At 45.2% G+C, this 22,856-nt stretch overlaps 2 protein-coding genes and 1 pseudogene across 3 annotated transcripts; 1 reads left to right on the top strand and 2 right to left on the bottom strand.

Moving 5' to 3' along the window:
- Positions 1 to 992: 992 nt before the first annotated feature.
- ntan1 (N-terminal asparagine amidohydrolase) lies at positions 993 to 4,248 on the bottom strand. Of its 2 annotated transcripts, XM_014179385.2 has the most exons (10): positions 3,969 to 4,248; positions 3,657 to 3,759; positions 3,435 to 3,500; positions 3,230 to 3,341; positions 3,072 to 3,145; positions 2,926 to 2,979; positions 2,368 to 2,421; positions 2,186 to 2,283; positions 1,753 to 1,866; positions 993 to 1,547 (listed from the first exon to the last, which is right to left on the bottom strand). In XM_014179385.2, the coding sequence occupies exons 1-10, from the start codon at positions 4,047 to 4,049 to the stop codon at positions 1,377 to 1,379; spliced, it is 927 nt and encodes a 308-aa protein (XP_014034860.1). In that variant the 5' UTR covers positions 4,050 to 4,248; the 3' UTR covers positions 993 to 1,376.
- Positions 4,249 to 4,361: 113 nt separating this feature from the next.
- Positions 4,362 to 13,701, top strand: LOC106564565 (probable ATP-dependent RNA helicase DDX17; annotated as a pseudogene).
- Positions 13,702 to 13,778: 77 nt separating this feature from the next.
- LOC106589449 (ADP-ribosylation factor-binding protein GGA1) lies at positions 13,779 to 21,703 on the bottom strand. Its single transcript, XM_045707592.1, has 17 exons — positions 21,526 to 21,703; positions 20,906 to 20,990; positions 20,706 to 20,781; positions 20,489 to 20,587; positions 19,993 to 20,116; positions 19,248 to 19,345; positions 18,973 to 19,053; positions 18,461 to 18,598; positions 18,293 to 18,374; positions 17,811 to 17,921; positions 17,419 to 17,559; positions 17,196 to 17,260; positions 16,909 to 17,102; positions 16,586 to 16,809; positions 16,238 to 16,407; positions 15,929 to 16,039; positions 13,779 to 15,703 (listed from the first exon to the last, which is right to left on the bottom strand). Exons 1-17 carry the CDS (start codon positions 21,566 to 21,568, stop codon positions 15,593 to 15,595), a joined length of 1,953 nt encoding a protein of 650 aa, XP_045563548.1. The 5' UTR covers positions 21,569 to 21,703; the 3' UTR covers positions 13,779 to 15,592.
- Positions 21,704 to 22,856: the final 1,153 nt, after the last annotated feature.

The following is a 22,856-nucleotide window of genomic DNA, read 5'->3' as shown; positions in this document are numbered from 1 at the left end:
CTAAAATGTTACAAAGAAGTAGCAAGCAGCCACTGTTCTGAGGGCAAAAGGTGGTGAAACAATATTAGGAAGGTGTTCTTAATGTTTTGTCCACTAAGGGTACATCTACAGCTACTGGATAACATGACTACACCAGATAATAGCATAGTAGGACTCAGATGAACACATTGTGCAATCCAACAGACCGCGTGGGTGCAGACATTCGCCAACTCAAGAATGAAAACATCTCAACAATAATCATCAGTAATAGAAAGATATCATCTGTCCCAAATTGTACCCCATTCCCTACATACTGCACTACTTTTGACCAGAGCCCTATGGCCCTATGACTGCACTAAATAGGGAAAAGGGTGCCATTTGGGACAAATACATAGAGCTCCGCCTGTCTTGTCTTTGCTGGGGCCAGCCAGTCAAATCAGGTAAACTAAATAAAATGTTTATTTTTAAGGCAATTTCAGCAGAAATGTTGCAGTTGGGGAGGTTCAAGTCCCTAGTGAGACACCATGGTAGAATGATGATTTATTGAGAAAGATGGGTTGATCTGTGGCTGTCGGAAGGGTGGAATTTATGAGTGTTAAAGTAAGTATATACAGAAATGTACAGGGCAAATGTTTGGGGTGAGGGTGGGATGCGATTATTGTATGTTTTGCTTTTGTTATTTATGTTTTGTGGTTTGGCTTCATGCTGTGAGCAGTGTGTGCTGGTCCTGGTATTTATGGGAGCGCTCTCTTTCATGCTCGCCCGCGAGTCGGGCTTGGTTTTTCCCACCCTTGGAAAATCCCTTTGGGCCGGGGCCTTGCCTTGTTAGCCCCTCAGGGCGGCTGGGGGCGAGCGCACCCTCTGACCAGAGCACCCACTGACCAGAGCACCCTCTTACCAGAGCACTCTCTGTGGGAGCAGACATATATATTGTCTGTATTGTTGATTTAAAATAAGACATATACAAAAAAAGTCTGGTAAACTATGAGACAGACAGTCCATAGATACAGCACTGGGGTTCAATCCAGATAGCTCTGTACTGTACATAGCTACCACGGATAAATCAAATCAAATTTTATTTGTCACATGCGCCAAATACAATTTTACCTTACTGTAAAATGCTTACTTACAAGCCCTTAACCAACAATGCAGTTAAGAAAAATATTTACTAAATAAACAAAAGTAAAAAATAAAAGTGCAACAAAATTAAAATAAAGATGCTATATACAGGGAGTACTGGTACCAAGTCAAAAAAACAATAACATGTGACACCTACAATGGCGTAAAGAGGAGGGTCACAGTGTCTTGTCTTCCAGAAGTTAAGGAGTGATTTCATTTCTGGACAGATTCCAGGGAAAGTCAAAGTAATAGGGGGTTGGAGAAGAGTCTCAAGCCCTTTATGTCTGGTTAACCTTCTCCCAGTCCCCCTGCTCTGTTCTGCGGTAGTGCTGGGGCTGTCCTCCAGGGAAGATGCTGTCTGAACTGGGGTGCTCCAGGAGGAACTGGATGGTGGACTTGATGTGCTGGACAAAGTGTGGTGGCTCAGCCGTAGGGGATGTGGATAGGTACTGGTTGGGGGGAAAAACAGGGGGAGTAACATATCACAGTGTGTATACTGATAACATACTATGCAACATTCATTGTATCAGTGTTGACAGAAACAGGGACTATAACACACAAGAGGTTGTCAATAAGGTTTTAAAGGGACATACAACTAAAGTTCTAGTGATTGTGGGATCAATATTAGTAATGTATTATTTTCTTACACCTTACCTTTAAGATGGTGTCATCGTCTTGCGACAGCCAGAAGGAAATATCCAGATTCGGGGACCACTTACATGGGCCTATCTTCACAACTCCTTTGTTCGAGTCATATATATCAGCCATCTGTGGAGATATAATTACAATGTTATATGACTGTCTGATGAAGTGTAGTTAGCAACTCAAGCATGGGTTCTATCCAGACAATCCACAAGCCATTCAATGTGTCATCTTTGATCTTTCTTTATATCAATCCTTCATGTAGTGTCAGAGATGAAGTGCAAGAGCATAGACAATATATCAGTAGACAGGAATTCTAGTTCTACTTGACGTCCCAATTAGAGCAGGCCCCAGATAAAATTGCTGACAAATTTGCCAATCTGATGCATAGTGGCTCTATGACATCAGCCTATTTAAGGTTCTATATCTATGAGCAAGTCTCTACCTGGCCCCCAGTGAATGTCCGTGCTGATCGCAGCTCCTCCGCGGGTCCTTTGTGAGGGAACGAGGCGGGGAACACCTCCCCTGTTTTAAGATTTACACCTGCCGACACACAGTCAATGCCATACTATAAACTGTGTGCTACAAAAAGGTGAATTGATTTGCAGTGTAGATACAGTACAGTACCTATGCCCTGCACACCCGGTCTGTGAACTCCGTCCACTAAGACGTCATTCATCTCTGCAAGTGGAAAAAAAGAGAAAGAGCCTTGAGATAGGTAGGGGCAGAGTCAGATATATAGAGAGCTGGGCCAATGCGGGTTTCTGTCTGAACGTTCCGAGAGCTCCACTTCCTTCTCCATAGCTGTTGCTAAGTGATAATTGACACTCCCGCGTTGTGCTGTTAATTTCGGATCGTTTTCAAAACCTATGAAGATGTCCAATGAAAGAAGATATGCAATTTGTTGACGCCACAACACAGTACAGACTTGGATACACCCCGAATGCCAATAAATAAAAACATAATATTCTCCTGCTTTGCTTGTTTACAGGGGGTCATTTCATAGGGAATTGTCGGAGACGCTCTCGTATTGTTACATCACCAAAACGTCAAGAATAAAGGCACTAACATGGCAGCCGTTCGAACATGGCCCCCGTGCTAACATGGCAGCCAAACTCTCTACATATATAGCTCTGGGTAGTATAAAGAAAAACAGGCTGAGAGAGAATATAACAGAGCGTAAACCTGTGATGCAGCAGGTCTCTAGGTGAATATCCTCTTTCTGTCTCTGGAAGGCCGCTGCAAAACACAATAGAAGGGTTGTAGTTTCGCTATGCAGCCTAATAATGGTGTTGCTACTATGGCAGCTACTATGGCAGAGATTTACGTACACAATAGGTTAAGGCTGAGTTTGTGGGACATCTTTGACTCATCATCAAATCCTCCAACGAGGTGGAGCTCCAGCCTGAAGGAAAAGAAGCAAGGGGACAATTACGTGTGTGTGTGTGTGTGGGTGTGTGTGTGTGTGTGTGGGCGTGTTATCTCTTACCTGCCCTCCTTGGCAGGGTCCTTGCTCAGAGATGTGACAGCTTTGACGATGAGGGGAACCTCACTCCACGTGCTGGAGCCATCACAGTGAGCAAGGCAAGCAGCTCCACTTCCTACAAGATGGTACAAATGCAGACATTAAGAAGCTCATATCTTGATGCTATCATAGTATCTACAAACACACATTACATAGATAACTGCAGTACCTGTGTGTCGCACCAGAACTAGGTGGCAGGTGGTTGCATCATCAGAACCAAGGACAGCGACAGAGTCTGGGGAAACAGAGGGGACACATTTCGTCATGGTCGTGGATACTGTGAAGCAGATTTTTAGCTACAATTTATCAGTGTAGAGGTAGCCTTTGGATGCAACAATATACTATGTTAAGCTAGGCTGACCTATTGATTTAACTATAGGTTTATACTCACTGTCCGCTGGTGTTGTGGCTGCAAACTCTCGTTGCTGTATGTATAGGAGGCACTTCGGGTCGACATCTACAACCGGCTTGGACCGAAATACTCGGGCGTTTTCCTATGATATAAAATAATAAAAGAAAATGTCAATATAGCATGAAGAACAAGTGATATGTTACTTAATGGTGATTAATTCCAACAAGGACAACTTGCTTACGACATGAGAGCTGCTAGTTTGCTTGGCTAACTAGTCAACTCACCTGTAAATAAAGGTGAAATAAAATAAAATAAATACAAATAGTTTGCTTGGCTAACTAGTCAACTCACCTGCAAATGCGGATATCTGGCGAACAAATCGACTGTCGAACCTGGTCGTTCGATTCTTCTATTTTGTATTAGCAAAGGCATTTCTTTCTACAATATAAATCTACCTAATATAACGTCATATTTATCTTCATGAAACATGAAAACTAGACCTATTACACAAGACAGATGGTTAGCTAGCTTGCACTTCCTGGATCCATTTTCTTCTTCTTTGGTAGGCTTTCTCCTCAAGAACGTCACTCACTGTCACAAGATGTATTACTGCCACCAACTGTTCACAAGTATTATTAGGGCATGAACGCTATAAAATGTAAATGTGGGCTACGCCGAATTCTCCATTTGCTCTACGCTCCTTGACACGAAACGTGCATGTTGTTTATGTGGGGTTACGACCCAAAACCTTACGTCCACAGGGAGGGAGTGACTGGAGGAGTTGACGTGATGTTAAGCAGCAGCAGCAACTGCAAAACAAAATTCTGTTTTGGCTTGTTCAATAACTTCAGGGCTCGTCTTACCTTTTAAGTTGTGTTTGTAAGTAAGTGTTTAACTTTATTGCACTTTCCTTATAACATAAGCTATTTTATCGGAATTGTAGGATCGAGACTGCACAACACGGTGCAACTCTTAAATATTTCTACAAGCAAGAATTTATTGACAACATGAGGGGGAGTTCGTCGTATGGAGACCGAGATAGAGACCGTGGACGAGACAGAGGGTAAGCAGATATTTTCTGCAGCATGTGAAATATAGTTACAGCCACGTAGGAATATCTGTCAAAAGTGTGTTTTTTATATGATACGGGGATATATTGGAATGCTGTTTAATGTTCGTTGAAACAACTATCTTGCTGAATGTCTACGTGCACGGGAGTGTCTCAGACATGTTGCACGCGCCCTGTTCGTGTATGATAAATAACTCAACTTGCTTGCAACAGAGTTTTAAGCGGTGCCCCCCCCCACCACCCGCACCACCACCCAGGGAAAATTGCACTAACTGCAAATAGATTAAAATGGCCAGGAACCTATTTAGTGTCTATGTTGCAGTGTTACTGATCATGGATCGTTCATCCCCTTTTTCATCACTCCTCTCGCTGCATGTTCTATAGGCCTCGGTTTGTGTCCAGTAGCTGGGGTGGCCCTCCCCCTATGAAGAAGTTTGGGAACCCTGGAGAACTCCTTCGCAGGAAGAAGTGAGATCTGGAAGAGCTACCCAAGTTTGAGAAGAACTTCTACAACGAGCACCCAGAGCTCCAACGCATGACTCAGGTACACACAAACACAATATATAAACATGTTCTTAGAAGGATGCTATCCATAGTGTGTCTATTGAGCCTGCTGATTCTCTGTTGTCTGTGTCTGCAGTATGACATAGATGAGTTCCGCAGGAGGAAGGAGATCACAGTCAGTGGTACTGGCTGCCCCAGGGCCATCACCAGCTTCCACCAAGCACAGTTTCCCCGTAAGTAAACAACAGTAGATACCAGTTGACACTTGTTGAACCTATATTATAGCCTGTCCCTTCACCTGTCAGCAGTCATGACGGTAAAGAGATGAGAATAGGAAGTTGAACCCATTTTAAAGAGTTCTTGGAACACAGCCCAAGCTTACAAAACACAAACCCCATAGGCTATTGGGAAGGGGAGGGGGGCTCATGGGCCACATTATTGGGTTAAAAAATAGAAAAACACTCCGGGCCACTCTTGAACATCAAACTAAATAAATAGTATGTTGAAATTATAATGGCCTGCAAATAGATTTTGACAAATCGGTCAAAAAGAAATCTGAATTTCAAAAGCCAAAAAGTTTGCCCATTCTTGGCTATAGGTAACTATTCCTTTAATTGTATATCTTTGCTGACAGAGTATGTAATGGATGTGCTACTGAGTCAGGAATTCAAGGAGCCCACATCCATCCAGTCACTGGCTTCCCTCTGGCCCTGAGTGGCAGGGACATGGTGGGCATCACTCAGACCGGCTCCGGCAAGACCCTGGCAGTAAGGACGCCATGATAATCCAACAACACGCACAGTACCGACAGCTGCAACATCTCTGTCTTTCTTTCTGTCACACACACACATACCAACAGCTGAGGTATAAAAACACATAAACTCCCAGAGGAACATTGACAGCTACAACACACAAAGACATATTGACACATGAGGACTAACGTCCCTGGACTGTCAGACTGGGACATATACGTCATGACCTCATTGTACTATTTGGCGCCTTTTCTTGCAGAATCTGCTTCCTGCCATTGTGCACATCAACCATCAGCCCTATCTAGAGAGGGGAGACGGACCTATTGTGAGTACACAACTGGAAACTGCACACTGTTGCTTATTCATATATTTCAGGTCTGTGAGACTAGAATGTTTTGACCCTTTTCTATAGTGTACTTAACTCTGTTGTGCTTAGACCTACCTATGGTATGCTGTAGCTATATATCATGTGTTATTAAAGGTTATACACTACCGTTCATTAAATAGTAACCGCAAAAGGCAGAGTTGCAAAGAAAAAAACATATTTCAGACTCGCCAATAAAAATAAAAGATTAAGATGGGGGGAAAAGAACACAGACTCTGGACAGAGGAACTCTGCCAGCATCCTGGAGTCACCTCTTCACTGTAGACGTTAAGACTGGTGTTTTGCGGGTACTATTTAATGAATCTGCCAGTTGAGGACTTGTGAGGCATCTGTTTCTCAAACTAGACACTCTAATGTACTTGTACTCTTGCTCAGTTGTACACCGGGGCCTCCCACTCCTCTTTCTATTCTGGTTAGAGACGATCTGCGCTGTTCTGTGAAGGGAGTAGTACACAGCTTTGTACGAGATCTTCAGTTTCTTGGCAATTTCTCGCATGGAATAGCCTTTCTTTTTTCCGAACAAGAATAGACTGACGAGTTTCAGAAGAAAGGTCTTTGTTTCTGGCCATTTTGAGGCTGTAATCAAACCCACAAATGCTGATGCTCCAGATACTCAACTAGTCTAAAGAAGGCCAGTTTTATTGCTTCTTTAATCAGAACAACAATTTTCAGCTGTGCTAACATAATTGCAAAAGGGTTTTCTAATGATCAATTAGCCTTTTAAAATGATAAACTTGGATTAGCTGACACAACGTGCCATTAGAATACAGGAGTGATGGTTGCTTATAATGGGCCTCTTTACACCTATGTAGATATTCCATAAAAATCTGTTGTTTCCAGCTACGATAGTCATTTACAACATTAACAATGTCTACACTGTATTTCTGATCAATGTGATGTTATTTTAATGGTTTTCTTTAAAAAACAAGGACATTTCTCAGTGACCCCAAACTTTTAAACGGTAGTGTATGTATTGATATCTCTCTCTCCTCAGTGCCTGGTCCTGGCCCCGACCAGAGAGTTGGCCCAGCAGGTGCAGCAGGTGGCTCATGATTATGGAAAGACCTCCCGCATCAAGAGTACCTGTGTCTATGGAGGAGCACCCAAGAGACCGCAGATACGTGACCTGGAGAGAGGTGAGGAGCTGCACGTTGAATTAAATGCTGTTACAAGTTACTTACTTACTTATATTATTTGTGCCTACTACAAACAAGACCTCTCCACTTCTGATGATCTAAAACCTGACTGGCTCCCTTTCCCCAGCTTAGCTTAATTTTCTGCTCATCCCCTTCAGTTACTAGTATTAAGATTGAAAAATGTACAAGTATTGGTCTCTTCTGACGCATTTGTGTCTCTTTTGAAACTGTGACACTTTGCATCCTATGTCCATATAGGTACAGAGATCTGCATCGCCACTCCGGGGCATCTCATAGACTTCCTGGAGGCAGGGAAGACCAACCTGCGGCGCTGCACCTACCTGGTGCTGGACGAGGCTGACCGCATGCTGGACATGGGCTTCGAACCACAGATACGCAAGATTGTGGACCAGATCCGGGTAAGCCAGGCACATGCTACACTTAGCAAACCGCACACACATCTCCTGGAATTAGGCAATCATTATGACTGTGTAGTACATAGCCATTCATGGATTGTTGGGTAGGTAGATGGATACTACAGAGGGTGGTAGATCATCTCTGTCTGTCTGTCCGTCTGTCCTATCTATCTTAATGACAGTTGATATAATATCAATCCATCACAAATAACTAAATACTCATGTTATAGAATAGAGTAATAGTGTGTTGTCCTCTGAAGAGGAATGTCCCCATTACCGTTTTCTCCCTGTGCCCCAGCCAGACCGCCAGACTCTGATGTGGAGTGCCACCTGGCCCAAGGACGTGCGTCAGCTGGCAGAGGACTTCCTGCGGGATTATGTCCAGATCAACGTAGGAGCTCTGGAACTCAGCGCCAACCACAACATCCTGCAGATAGTAGACGTCTGCATGGAGAACGAGAAGGACAACAAGTTAGTGAGGCCATCCACCAATGGACAAGATCAATCTCTAGTTTTACATTCTGTTCATGTCTCCTTTCCTTAATCATCGCTGATCTGGAAGGGATAAAACCAATGTAGTTAAAAGTATTCAGTGTTCTTAGTTATGAAGGACAGGAACAGAGTGCAAGATGCTATCTTTTTGTAGCGTGAGAGAATATTAGTCTTGGGATTACGGTGATTGAGGTATGTTTTCCTAATATCTTTCCTCTGTCTTTTTGTTGATGTCAGGCTGCTCCAGCTGATGGAAGAGATCATGGCTGAGAAGGAGAACAAGACCACCATCTTTGTGGAGACAAAGAAGCGCTGTGACGAGCTCACCCGCAGGATGAGAAGAGATGGGTGAGACGGAGAGAGACTGAGGGAAAGCACGGACTGCAGAAATGGGTTTTAAGTCCTCTTTCAAAGCTACGATACTGACTATGCAAAACAAGAGCCAGTTCATATGGCGTGTTTTGGGCTTCTTAGTCGGATAAGAGTGTAGAGAAATTGTCTAACTGTTCGTACAAATGCCTTTCTTACCACGTCCTGTTCTGCTGTTTCAGCTGTCTATTCCATGGCAACATTGTTGTGGTGTGTTTTGTAGGTGGCCAGCCATGTGTAGCCATGTGTATCCAAGAGCGAGCCAGAGAGAGACTGGGTTCTGACAGGTAGGTCACATTTCAACGGACATGCTTTAGTCTGGCTTTGGTGAAATGTGTTTCAGTATGGGGGTTTTCTTCAGTTTTTTGTTTCCTTTTTCAGTCTTCTACCTAACGTCTTTGATTTTGTCTGAACTTTCAGAATTCCGTAGCGGTAAAGCTCCTATCCTCATCGCCACTGATGTGGCGTCTCGTGGTCTGGGTATGTCTTCTCGACATTGAACACACACACTCACGTGTTCACACTTACACTCCTACAGAGCACAACATACAAATTCAGAACGTATACACACTCTCCACACACAAACAAAACATTTTCAGAGAAAAACACACACAATTAATAAATGTGATTTTTTTTTTGTTGCCTAATTTCCCATCCCGTTTTGCCGGTTTAAGATTTACAACGACAAAATCATACATTTGTCTGCAGACATGTAATAGCGGTGTTATTGAACGTGTAAACAGCGACAAAAAATTGGTCAGCACTCTTTCTACAGCATGACCTCTGTCAATTACATTCTAAAGGAAAGTAGAAGCACCAGTAGCCTCACAATCCCCCAGGCCTTCAGCTCCACAACGTTTTACTGTCTGTTTCTTGTTACTGCAGTCCAAAACGTCCATCGACCGGGACACTCTGGCACGCTGCCTAAATGTCCCCATGCTCGCCCCAATACCCTCCTCTCATGTCTCCTTTATGATGTAACCCAAAACATGAAGGAAAACATCCCAAATATTCAGTATTATATGTTTGATTATTCCTCAAGATATGTTTACATCATTCATAGTACTGTAGTTGTACTGTATTTATTCTACTGGTATTTTCTAGGTAGGGTGTGTTTTAGGGGTATCTATAAGTGAAATCGACAGTCAGTTCTCCCCATGTCCACCCTGAAACTTGTACAGAAGTGCCCTATTCCACCTCCCTAACTAAATAGGTTGAACCTGGAACCTGAGAAGGGGAAGTAGACATGTTGGGTTTGCCAAGCTACCAATGACTGTGTCTTTGTTCTTTTTTTTCTCCCCCTCTGGGTTTGCAGCACAAGGCAGCTCCAGCACATGCTGGTGTCAGACAGTACTGGGGCTGCCCTCAGTCATGTTAGCAGCTAGCTAGTGGCTTGTCTAGTTACCAGAAGGATACACCCCCCCATTCTCCACCTTCTCTGGTTCCTAAACACCCCAAATAGACCCCCACAATAAACTGAGGGTATATGATTATCTGGTTCCTAAACACCCCCATAGACCCCCATCATAGACTGAGGGTATGTGATTCCAGCGAGCTCTCCTTGGGATCAACCTGAGGTGCCTGTTTGTCTGTCCCTCCGTCCGTCCAAAAGGCAGACAGACAGGGAGAGTTAGGAGCTCGGCTGGATCGAGTCCTGATTGATCTGCGGAGGTCCTGCAACTCGGCGAGAGAGCAACAGAACCGGCCGTTGGGGGGGGGTGGGTTAGCGGTTCTGCTCCTGTCCGACGTTGCTGGTGTATGCGAAGGGTGAGGGGGAAACGGGAGGCTAGTTTGGGCCCCCTCCTCCCCCCCCCCCCCCCTAGCGCCTCCAAGCGAACCAGGGCTGATCAGGACAGGACAGGGGGTGACTGACTACCCTTGTAAAACAACTCTAAAGGGGTAAGTACCTCAACACCCCCTTTCCTACTACACCTTCCACGACCTCCCCAGTCGCATCAACTCATTCAGGTAGTTTCATCGATCCATATTGAAGTCAGTCACAGAAAGGTCTTTTTTGAAGGAATTGTGTTGAACTCTATCCTCCAACATTTACTCCATCACATTTTCTCTTGGTGGAAACATATTAAGGTTTGGCAGGTTCTGTGAGTAGTAAAATGGCCTCAGGTCCAAGGAGATGTTTTGTTTTCGGACCAACCCAGCAGTGTTGTCAGAGCTTCTGTAACGAGAAACAGACTTTTTGTCCTTCTACTGTCATTTCAACATCCAAATTTAAAATAAATATTCCTCTCATACCATTTCTCAGCGGAAAACATGTTACCATGGTAGAACTAAATGTTCTGAATGGTTCTACTATTATGTAAGATTGAGTAAACTGGGCATTGGTGCAGGTCCAGACAGAGAATGTCACATCATTAACTACTGAATCCCTCCTAATGCTGAGTGGTTCTCTCGTCACATTCTGATGAGGTTTACCACTAAACGTCTAGGCCTCTCCAGTCAAGATATTTTGACCCTAAACTGAATAACTTTCATAGGTTTTACTTCAAGAAGTAACATTTTTATTCTACTTCAATTTGGATAAATGTATAGTTATTCTTCTGTTATTATTGGACAGGTAAGTGGTAATCAATATTAATTAGAATTGGAATTATAAATAATCATCCACTTTTCTCTCATAGCTTTGGCATTGTTTGAATACCGTCTGTCTTCTTTCTCACTGTACAAAAATTCCTCAAACCCACACCTCACCCTCACCCTCTCCCTCCTAACCCTCCTCTCCCTCCAAACCGTCCTCTCCCTCCTCTCTCATCTCACCCTCCTCTTTCATCTCACCCTCCTCTCTCCCCCCTCACCCTCCAAACCCTCTCACTCCGTTCTCATCTCACCCTCCTCTTTCATCTCACCCTCCAAACCCTCCTCTCTCCCTCCTAACCTTCGTCTCCCTCCTAACCTTCGTCTCCCTCCAAACCGTCCTCTCCCTCCTCTCATCTCACCCTCCTCTTTCATCTCTCCCTCCTCACCCTCCTATCCCTCCTCTCCCTCCAAACCATCTCACTCCGTTCTCATCTCACCCTCCAAACCCTCCGCTCTCCCTCCTAACCTTCGTCTCCCTCCAAACCGTCCTCTCCCTCCTCTCAAAACCACTTTCCCCCAAAGACGTGGAGGATATCAAGTTTGTCATCAACTATGACTACCCCAACTCGTCTGAGGACTACGTGCACAGGATCGGCCGTACGGCCCGCAGCACCAACAAGGGCACGGCCTACACCTTCTTCACCCCGGGTAACCTGCGCCAGGCCAGGGACCTGGTCCGAGTCCTGGAGGGAGGCCCGGCAGGCCATCAATCCCAAACTGCTGCAGCTGGTTAACTCTGGACATGGGGGAGGAGGGGGTGAGACTGGCTTGATTCACACTATAGGTTCAACCCGAACCATACTATCCTGGATCAATTGAGGAAAGGGTGTGATTTCTAGACCCCAGTGTTTAATTATTTTCTATCACCTTTACCATCTCAAATCCAAACATAAACTACACGTTCTGTGTAACCAGTGATGTTTGACATTCATAAACAAAAATATTTCAGCTTATATTATGACATTCTAATCCTCCTATGTGAATGTTCTTCTCCAGGTGGCAGGATGCGTTACCGTGGCGGCGGCTCCAGCGCCAACAACCCCAACATGATGTTCCAGGACGTGTGTGAGCGTCGCATGCGCTCCGTCAGCGGGGGCAACAAGCCAGACAGCCAAGGCAGCAGCTTTAGCCGGGACGGGCGCAGTGGCGGGGGTCGGGACGGAGACACTAGGTCCTCATCCTCTTCCTCCTACAGGGACCGAAGCAGGGTCAGCCAGGGGAGTTACGCTTCCAGGGGGGCCGACCAGTACCAGAGCTATGGTGGTGGTGGTGGTACCCAGTACAGCTCCAGGGCTGGGGGGGCAGCTAATGGGGCCCCTAGGGGTAGTAGTGGTGGGGGCCAGAATCAGTCCAGTCAGCCCCAGGGTGTGTTCGGTCCAGCTCCTCCACCTCCAGCAGGGCCCAAGCCCCTCATGGCCTAGCTGATGGCCCCGCCACAGCCCCCTCTCATGGGCTTCATAGGGCAGCCTCCGTACTCCTTTGCTCCTCCCCCGCCGCCGCCTCCTACACCCCCACCCAGGAAGTAGAATTACTATACAGTCATGGTGCTTGGAATCCAAATCACCATGGTACTTCAAACCCTAGTGTTTATCAGTGTGTAACTGTAACGCTACTCCTCTGAAAGGGTGTTTAGAGTTGCCGTCATGCCCTTACCTGCCATGGGAAGAAGGCAAAAGTCAAGAGATTTGAGGAGGTAAGGGCTAACATATAGCTACATATTTTTGTACTTGTTTGTTTCGCGATGATTTTAACTACATCTGAAAATAATAGTACTCATGCATGATACACTTCTCGCTTTTCATGTGTTCAAAAGTAGTCCATGCGTGGCCAGAATATGGTATTCTGTGAATCTGAAGCTGTGACTCTTTTTGGTGTTAATTGGCACGACAGGAGTTGATATTTCCATTTGCGATTTACTCTAAATGGTGAGGTTCTCATCCTTCAGTGAGTAACAAATGCTAAAATGTGATTTTTGTTGTTGCCATGTAGAACTCCAGTGATTTTTGTCAGTCACCTATGCTTTCTACTTCTCTTTTGGGGAAGTGAATGTTGCATTATATCATTCTCTATTATCCTATTCTTAATATGTATGTTAATTTGATACTGCAGTCAGCTTTTTCTATAAACTGTTTATAAACTACATAAGCTGTATGGCTATACCATTTTCTTCAGATTCATATTAGAACTATATCAGGACAATTTGGGAATGATAATCAGACACTTGTCATAATCCCATAAGTCAGCACATTGAGTGTTGCTTTGTGAATGTTTAATCAACATTTATTGGTAAGAGGTCATTCATACTTATGTTATTTTTCTACATTGCTTTATTTCACAGGATTTCAATAAAGTTTCTGAAACCAAAATCCTTGTAAATGTTGTATGGAGTACAGGATAGGTAAGCATGAGTGAACATTCATTGACAACCACCAATAGACAAAAGTCAGTTTAAACCCCCATGAACAAGAATATCTTTATTTCCCTTAAATACATATTTGCACTACATTCTCACCATTCCCCCCTCAATATTTATTTGCTCTTTTGTAATTATACTTTTTTTGGCAAATGTACATAATTGCAGAACCATTCTTATTATTTACAAAGTCAGAGCAGGGAATAGGTAGCCTGAGTCCCAGATCTGTTTGGGCTGTTTTACCAGCGCCTGCGGTCATTGAGTTCGCAAGACAGCACAAACAGATCTGGGACGCAGGCTAGGGAATAAAGGCAGGGAGGTGGAATGTGGAGGGGAGCTGCAGAATGACGTGAGAGATGCAGCTGCTGCATGGTTGGACGACTGCACCTGCAATGGACAGGTGGGGCTGCTGGCTTTACTTCAAGCCAAGCACTAACATGATACCTGATCAACTAATCTTAGTCTTCAATAAATCATTTTATTGGTTGAATCGGGTGTGGTACTACTTGACTGGAGCAAAAGCTTCCGCCTCCACTGTCCCTTCCGGATATGATTGGTCGCCCCTAGATTGAACGGATGCATCATCAATGACCATATCCCATTCGTTTCACATCTCGCACCAAAGGAAGCATAACCAAATTTATAAGAAAATCAGTAGTCCGACTCCGAAACGGGGAAAAAGATTGACAAACAAATTAGCATTCGTATGTACATGGAAGGTAACAACAACAAAAAAATACCAAGATACATAAAGAACAAACTCTCAGCTTTAGGCACATACGGCAGATTTAAACGGTGTCAGCATTGACAACTCAGTACTGAACTAACGCCTCTCCCTTTGGGTCAACAGCTGAAGGTGGAACAGAGGACAGCAAATGAGGGAATCATATTCATGTGCAAAACCAAACAAACAGGAAGTGCATGCATCGTGTAGTGGAATGAAATCACTTAAACGGGGAAAAAAAAGGAAATCAAAACAAAATGATCATGTGATTTCAATAGAATGAATAAAAGCGTCAGATTGGACAGGATATACATTTGTTACAGCTTCAGACACCTACTGCCCAACTTATCACATAACAGTCACAGACCCAAATGGTCTTACACCGTACAAATAATAATAGAAAATAATACAATACTTTGGGACTACACTATTTGAGTGTCATATTTTGTGCAGAATAATGCTATCAGGCATAGCCTGAGAGAAACAGTCCCACACATTCAGTTTAAAAGGCTTCGACTTGTTCTCTCAGAACTCACAGCAATGATTTGTTTTGGACAGATCACGTGAGGTGGTTATTATAAAGTAATGCATTGGAGACTAAGAGCTGATTGACTGTACTACAATGGAATGAAGAAAAACACAAAATGGAGTATGAAAGATGACAACATATGGACATGGGGTGGCGGATCATGGATGGGACACATGGGAAGGCATAAGGGAGAAACTGCCTACAAATAACTTATCTAGGATCAGCTTTCCCTGCCGATATTCAATCCATAACAAATGGGAAGACATAAGGGCTCGGACACACCAATAGCGTTTGCCTGCCGAGAGGACTTAGCACCTCTGAACAGAGTACTGGACGTAATTTGCAAACTGAGTGCAAACCGATTTTACATGTAGAATTACGCGAAAAAGTCGGCAGTCAGATGTCAACAGCACACATTTGGTGTGACCCTTAAGGGAGAAACCGATCCCAAATAACAGGTCTAAGACCAGATTTCCCGTAACCATCACAATGTAAAAACGCCATCTTTCCCTGGACCAGTGCTTGGAGGGGACCTTCGACCTACACCTAAGGGAAGCAGCGGATCAGGTGGCAGGAAGTTGATCAGTCCCACTAAAGGTTCCCCCAGGTGTCTGGAGGGGGGAACTGTTCTACATCGCCGGATTCATCGTGTGATTCTTCTCCCAGGTCGAATGTGAGCTTGTATCGCAACCTGACCATCTCCTGAAAGAAAGAACAGAACAGTTAGGCTACACCAGGAAAGGGGACAAATTAACATGCTTTCTGCTTGCACATGTTTAAGTTCTGTTGCCACGGTGACAGTTTGTCACCTCAGGGTTTTTCACAGCTACAAATGAGATGCTGACTTGGCAGTTTTGTTTTCATGAGCATATGTTAAACACCTTGGAAAGCAGGCGGGAGGAGTCTCTGTGTGTGTGTAGGTAGTACCTTGTGAGGATTGGCCAGCAGTAGGACCTGTGTGATGGCGGCTGGGGGTAAGATGGGGTTGAAGGCTGGAAGATCAGTTCCTGAAGGAGGCTGTAGCTTCACCTTCATCACCTAGAGACAGACAGAGGAGGAAACACATTCCACTCAAACTACAGTCAGAACTCAGCGCACATAGGTTACCACAGAACACAACCATCTAATCAGACAGAGTGGAAATTAGGGACAAAGAAATGATAGAGGTAGAAGATGGATCACTAAGAAAAAATTAGAGAGAGGGGGGGGGGTTTAGCGAGAGATGATAGGACCAACCTTGGGTACTGCAGACTGGAAGCGGATGTTGGTGACTGGTATGGGGGCGGAGGACAACATGGAGATGATCACTACCAGCACGTCAGGACGAGAGGGAGGAGGGTCACGGGCAAAGTGGAACAGCACCCGCAAACTGTGCTTGTCAAATACAGTCACTGGTAACAAGCTGCCTAGAGGACAGACAGAGGCTTAGTTCATGCCCAGCCATCACCATGTCTGGAGACATGTTGCAACACAGGTAATGGCTGGGTATGTTATAGTTATTATTTGGAGTCTGGTTTGGTATTTTTCTTGCTAACGTTCAAAACAACCATACAGTAATACAGATTGATCAGATAATTGGCTTACTGGGCTTGATTGATTCCAGGGGCACAGTCACGTTAGCTAAGGAGATGTCGTTCTGGGGGGCTGGGGTAGGAGGCCCGAGGCTGGGCAGGGAGTCTAGGAGAGACCCAGGCTGCTCCGAGGGGAAGGCCAGGACAGGGCTGGGGGTGGAGGTGCTAGTAGTGTTGGTACTGGACTTGGTCTGGAGGTCTCGCAGGGTGGGTCTGGACTGGGGCTGCAGTTTATCCCTGTGAGAGGGAAAGAGAGCAAGGGGTCAGCTTTTTTAAGAGAAAACAGAGTGTTTACATTACAGATTAGCAGCTGCCTCTGTGGCCTGCAGTGTTTACCAATTGACGTGCTGCGTCCCCGGGGGTAGGGACTGATGCAGCAGGGTCTTGCCCAGCAGGTCTAACTCATCCAGGGCTTTAGGGGAAGCAGCGGGGGGCCCCCCTGATGGAGCCTGGGGGATAGGGGTCACGGCCGGTAGCAACACTGTTGCAGTAGGCACCGCTGGGACGACTGGCTCTACACTGTCAGAACACTGCACAGAAAAACACTGGGTTAGGGACATTTTGTGTGTGTGTGTGTGTGTGTGTGTGTGTGCATGCGTCATATGCTGACAACTCTCTCTCACCTGAAAGGAGTTCCAGTCTCCCGACTGAGGAGTGTGGGTAGAGTTGGGCGTTACGTCATTGAGTCCTGAGTGAAAACAACAACAGAAAGAGGCTGTCGACACGAACCGAGAGAGAACACAATGCATAACCGCAGTTGGACGAGTCATGGCAAGTTGGAAAATAATTGGGCAATTTAATAAGAGTAAACAAGCTAGCGAAACGACATTCAGAACTGCTGCTTACCTAGTGACATGAGCTCATCATCTAGCAGGCTGATACCCAGTTCTTGTGACGGGGTCTGTAGTGAGGGGGTGTCTGGGTAGGAGGGAAGTCCGGTGGGCGAGGTGTCCAACCCTGTCAGGTCTAGGAGGGCTGTGCTACTTCCTGTGGAGAGATAGACTGACATGTTTGATCTCTCCTTTGTGATCAAATGTTTGAAACTACTGAACTAAACACACGGAACACATCTGTGAAAATGAACAGGGAAACAACCTGGTTGATTATGCTGGATGTCCTGAGGTTCAGTCTGTGCATGTGTGAACATGTTGGGAGTGTGTAGAACAGTGTGTCTGCCCCTCTGAGACGCCAGCAGGTTCAAGTCGTGACCCTACAGAGGTCCTCTTTCTCTCGCTCACCTGGTAGTGTGGGCATGGCTGTGCTGTCTCCGTTCACCTCTTCTCCCTTCACCAGCTGTCTGTACAGGTTGATGACCTGCGTCAGGCTGTCATTGGCCTGCAGGATGTCAGCTGGCGTAACAGAGACGTACACAGAGGGTGAGCTATGCAATGCGTCGATACAGAACACTACATAACCATATAGTACTGTCTAACAACCGTACAGAGGCATGCATCACTCTACAGCCATTTTGAATCATACCTGCTGTATTGATGTGATCACACTATATGTATACAACAAAGGGCCGCACACTCTTACGGCTCCCAATTCACTGCTTTATTGACAACGTTTCGATTCGAAACGGATCTTCGTCAGGTCCTGACAGTGTGCGGGCCTTCTTGTTCTATACTAGTATTCTTTATTAGCCCAGCACCTATGTTTTTAAGAATGTGCGTATGACCAAACTTTCCTATCACACTATATGTAAACATAAGATTCTCACCCAAGGCCTCATCATTGTCCTCTGTGTCGCTAGCCAATCGGAACAAAGTAGGCCTCATCTTTTCACAGCTCTGGTATAGCTCCTGCAAACACAAACACATTTAGAAATAGCCCATTGCGCGCGCGCGCACACACACACACCCCCCTAGTGGTGTTGCTCTGTGCTAACCTTGATGAGTTCCTGATTGCTCTGGGAGCTGCTCTCCTTGCTATAGTCTCCCAGTAGCTGGGTCAGCAGGCTCACACTCTCCTTCACCTCCTGGATGGCGTTCACACGCTTAGACACCTTCTCCATTCGCTTCTGGTCCTGGAGGACCGTAACAGAACACACACACACACACACACACACACACTCAGAACACTGCAATAAAATAAAAACATTATCCCATAAAAGAAAAGCTGGAGCGCTCTGAAGTCTGCATAGGTTGTTTTATTGCAGGCATATACAGTACAATTATGAGAGCAGTTGTAGGGATAGTAGATCACAATCGTGAGAGAGTTCAGAATTCAATCCATGAAATCATTAGAAGTGCTTTGACGATATAAAGTGCTCGCTGTTTACTTAGCATACGAGTAATAAATCGACTGTGTTGTGACTGCAATAGGCCTATATGCATTGATTGTCACCCACCCAAACAAACACACAATAACGCAGACAGGAGTAAACAGAGTAGGACACACCTCCTGCACCATTTCCTTAATGAGTTTGTTTGCTGCTCTTAGATCTTCAGGGTGAGTGCTATTCAAAAGCCGAGACAGCATCTACAAAAGGAAGGAAGGGAAGAGGAAGGAAAACAGGGGAAAACAGGAGGAGAGAGGTAAAAGAGGGAGAGCAGGCCGTTAGGGAATACATGAAAATTACAGTGGAAGAATGGAAAGATGACATCAATTCAAAATGTCCGCTAATGTCATCTCTATTGACAAAGCTCAAGGGGCTGCTTTATTGTAATCTTTACCTTGGACTTCTCCTCATCCTCAAAGATGACACTCTTAGTTCTGGGCGGAGGGGGTGGGAGAGGCTCATCAGGAAGTACTGGGTCCTGCTTCACAATGCCTGGAAGAGAGCAGGGAACCCCATCCATGTCACATGAATAAACAGCCTGTCACCGGCACTCCCTACAGTGTATAGTACATCATGTATATACCGTAGGTTTCCGGCACGTTGGTAATAACATTGTTTTCCCCATGAAGTTATTGTAAACACAAGCAGCCCAACCAACGGATTCAGGGACAGGCTAAGAAATATTGTTGGCCGTCACTCCCTGGAGCAAAACACTTAACTTGAGCACTATGTAATTATCTTCCATCATACTACACAAACAGTTTCTCTCTCTCACTTAGACGGACTAAGTGAGAAAAAAACATATTCTGGATGCAGACTCAGAGTTTCAATATGATTTTGTCTTATGTTGGTGCATAAACTATAAAAAGAAGAAGTGAGATTGACATGAACAAAATACTATTTATATCAGGAGCACACGTTAGGGGAACATACAGATAAATAAAAAATAAAATGAGTGTACTCCTGAAATTATCATACAGTTACAGTACTGTAATAAATCAGATGATTTAGCCATATTCCTCATCCTAAAGTTCCATCATAGTAAAAACAATAAGAGTTGATAAAAAAGGATCAACACAGAGAGAACGTTTTATTTCACTCCTATTCTTTCTACGTGTGTCATCACTATTAAAGCTCACCTTGTTTCTTCAGCATCTGGTAGGCGTCTGCTATCTTGGGCTCGTCAGGCAGGCCCACCGTCCAACTGAACATCACCTCCAGAACCTTCTTCTTCACTGGCTCTGGGGCCCGAGTACCCAGGTACTGCACATGAGACGAGATTTAGGAACATCAAAACAGACATAATGGAATACTGGGTTTTGTTTGTTTATAAAAAGGGGTTGAGTTACATAAAGGGTTGTTCCATTTGATTTCAATCACTTGTTGTCCGCACCCTTTTTGATTTGAACAAAAAAAACTTTCCATACATATTTGCCCGTAGTAGAAGTGGTCAGAAAGTGACTTATTGGACCGAAATGACAAAATATTCAGGTGCTCAAAATTGACCCATTTTGCGTACCCCACTTCTACCATGGGAAAATATGTATGGAAAGTTTGGTTCAGATCAAAAGGGGTGCAGTCAAAAAGTGATTGAATTCAAATGGAACCCTAGAGAAATAGCCCTCCAGACAGTACCTTGGGTGAGACCACCTTGATGAGCTCGTTGAGGAAGCGGAATTTGCCCACTTCATTGTGAAATCTCTTCCCACAGTTCTTCATGCACATCTCTAGGACCTAGGGACACATATATGTTATGATACTGCTGGTGGTGGGATCACTTACAATTAGCATATTCTGGCTAATGTCAGTGAGCATGTCAACCAATACATTAGCCCGATAACGGTATACTCACCATTAGTGCTTGCATGGCCTCCCATTCTTGGGGTGACTGGATCTTGTGGGCCAAAAGTCTGGTAGCCAGTTGAGGACTAGGGGGAGGGAGGGGACATCAAATAAGAGTACCTGTATGGTTTGCCATATGTTTAAACATGTTGAAGTACTGACCGACAAAGCAAGCCTATGACCAGCTCTCCACATGTTGGTCCTCCTTACCCTTCAGGCTCATTGTTGAGCTGTTCACAGAAGCCCTGGATACTGTCCCAGTCCGCCTCCTTGTTCAGAGGGTTGGTGGCTTTGTCTGGGGAGAACAAAAGCACATTCCAGAACCTCGGGCTTATCAACATTTTCAAGGGTTTCTCGCTACCCTAGAACCAAATACACAAAGAAAGCTTTCGTGTTTACTTGCTGCAAACGTAAGCAGAATGACTCCTCCCCAATGTATTTGCCCATTGACACTTAGCCACTGGATAATGTGGCTCGTTAGCTAAGCCAGTCTTATTCACCAGCTTCAAAGTCGGACTTTGTTGTATTTGTAACAAATTGCTTATTAAGAACATCTAAAATAAACAATATCCGTGTTTGTCAAGGCATTATTCTGGGTAAACAATACAGGGGTGAGGACTGTTTTTGTTCCGACCTTAGCGTCGCTACGTTATAGCACGCTAGCTAGCACTTTGGATAAAGCATCATCATCACTGGGATGTTCATCCACTGCACATACAACAATTATGCTCATAACACGACAACTACAGCGCGTTCTCTACCTCAGTTTTCTGAAAGTAAATTGGTTACGTATTGAGTCGTTATAGCGGTAAAAGCATCGTATGACTCACTGACGCGAGACTCCAAGCTCTCCTCCTCTGGCGGCGCCGCCATTTTCGGGGATTCCGAATGCCAAACTGGCAGCTATCGCGTTACTTTGCCTGTCTCATGCAACGATGTGGGCGTCATATCAAGCCATTCTTGGTAGTCCCTCTACTACCCGGTTGTCAAGGATAAAAAGTGAGGTGCGTGATGATGCATTTTATGACCGAAATCATCTTGCACCAAAAGCCTCCATGTCAAGTCATACTTTCCTCTTTTGTTTGTTGATATTTGTTAATCAAACTGTCCACTTAGGAAGCAACACTGATTGACAATACATTTCACATGCTGTTGTGCAAATGGAATAGACAACAGGTGGAAATTATAGGCAATTAGCAAGACACCCCCAATAAAGGAGTGGTTCTGCAGGTGGTAACCACAGACCACTTCTCAGTTCCTATGCTTCCTGGCTGATGTTTTGGTCACTTTTGAATGCTGGCGGTGCTTTCACTCTAGTGGTAGCATGAGACGGAGTCTACAACCCACACAAGTGGCTCAGGTAGTGCAGCTCATCCAGGATGGCACATCAATGCGAGCTGTGGCAAGAAGGTTTGCTGTGTCTGTCAGCATAGTGTCCAGAGCATGGAGGCGCTACCAGGAGACAGGCCAGTACATCAGGAGACGTGGAGGAGGCCGTAGGAGGGCAACAACCCAGCAGCAGGACCGCTACCTCCGCCTTTGTGCAAGGAGGAGCAGGAGGAGCACTGCCAGAGCCCTGCAAAATGACCTTCAGCAGGCCACAAATGTGCATGTGTCTGCTCAAATGGTCAGAAACAGACTCCATGAGGGTGGTATGAGGGCCCGACGTCCACAGGTGGGGGTTGTGCTTACAGCCCAACACCGTGCAGGACGTTTGGCATTTGCCAGAGAACACCAAGATTGGCAAATTCGCCACTGGCGCCCTGTACTCTTCACAGATGAAAGCAGGTTCACACTGAGCACATGTGACAGACGTGACAGTCTGGAGATGCCGTGGAGAAGGTTCTGCTGCCTGCAACATCCTCCAGCATGACCGGTTTGGCGGTGGGTCAGTCATGGTGTGGGGTGGCATTTCTTTGGGGGGCCTCCATGTGCTCGCCAGAGGTAGCCTGACTGCCATTAGGTACCGAGATGAGATCCTCAGACCCCTTGTGAGACCATATGCTGGTGCTGTTGGCCCTGGGTTCCTCCTAATGCAAGACAATGCTAGACCTCATGTGGCTGGAGTGTGTCAGCAGTTCCTGCAAGAGGAAGGCATTGATGCTATGGACTGGCCCGCCCATTCCCCAGACCTGAACCCAATTGAGCACATCTGGGACAT

The sequence above is a fragment of the Salmo salar genome, chromosome ssa02, assembly GCF_905237065.1.
Source record: "Salmo salar chromosome ssa02, Ssal_v3.1, whole genome shotgun sequence".
NCBI lineage: Eukaryota > Metazoa > Chordata > Actinopteri > Salmoniformes > Salmonidae > Salmo > Salmo salar.
Note: the sequence above shows the minus strand (reverse complement) of the source record. Positions and strands in the feature narration are given on the sequence as shown.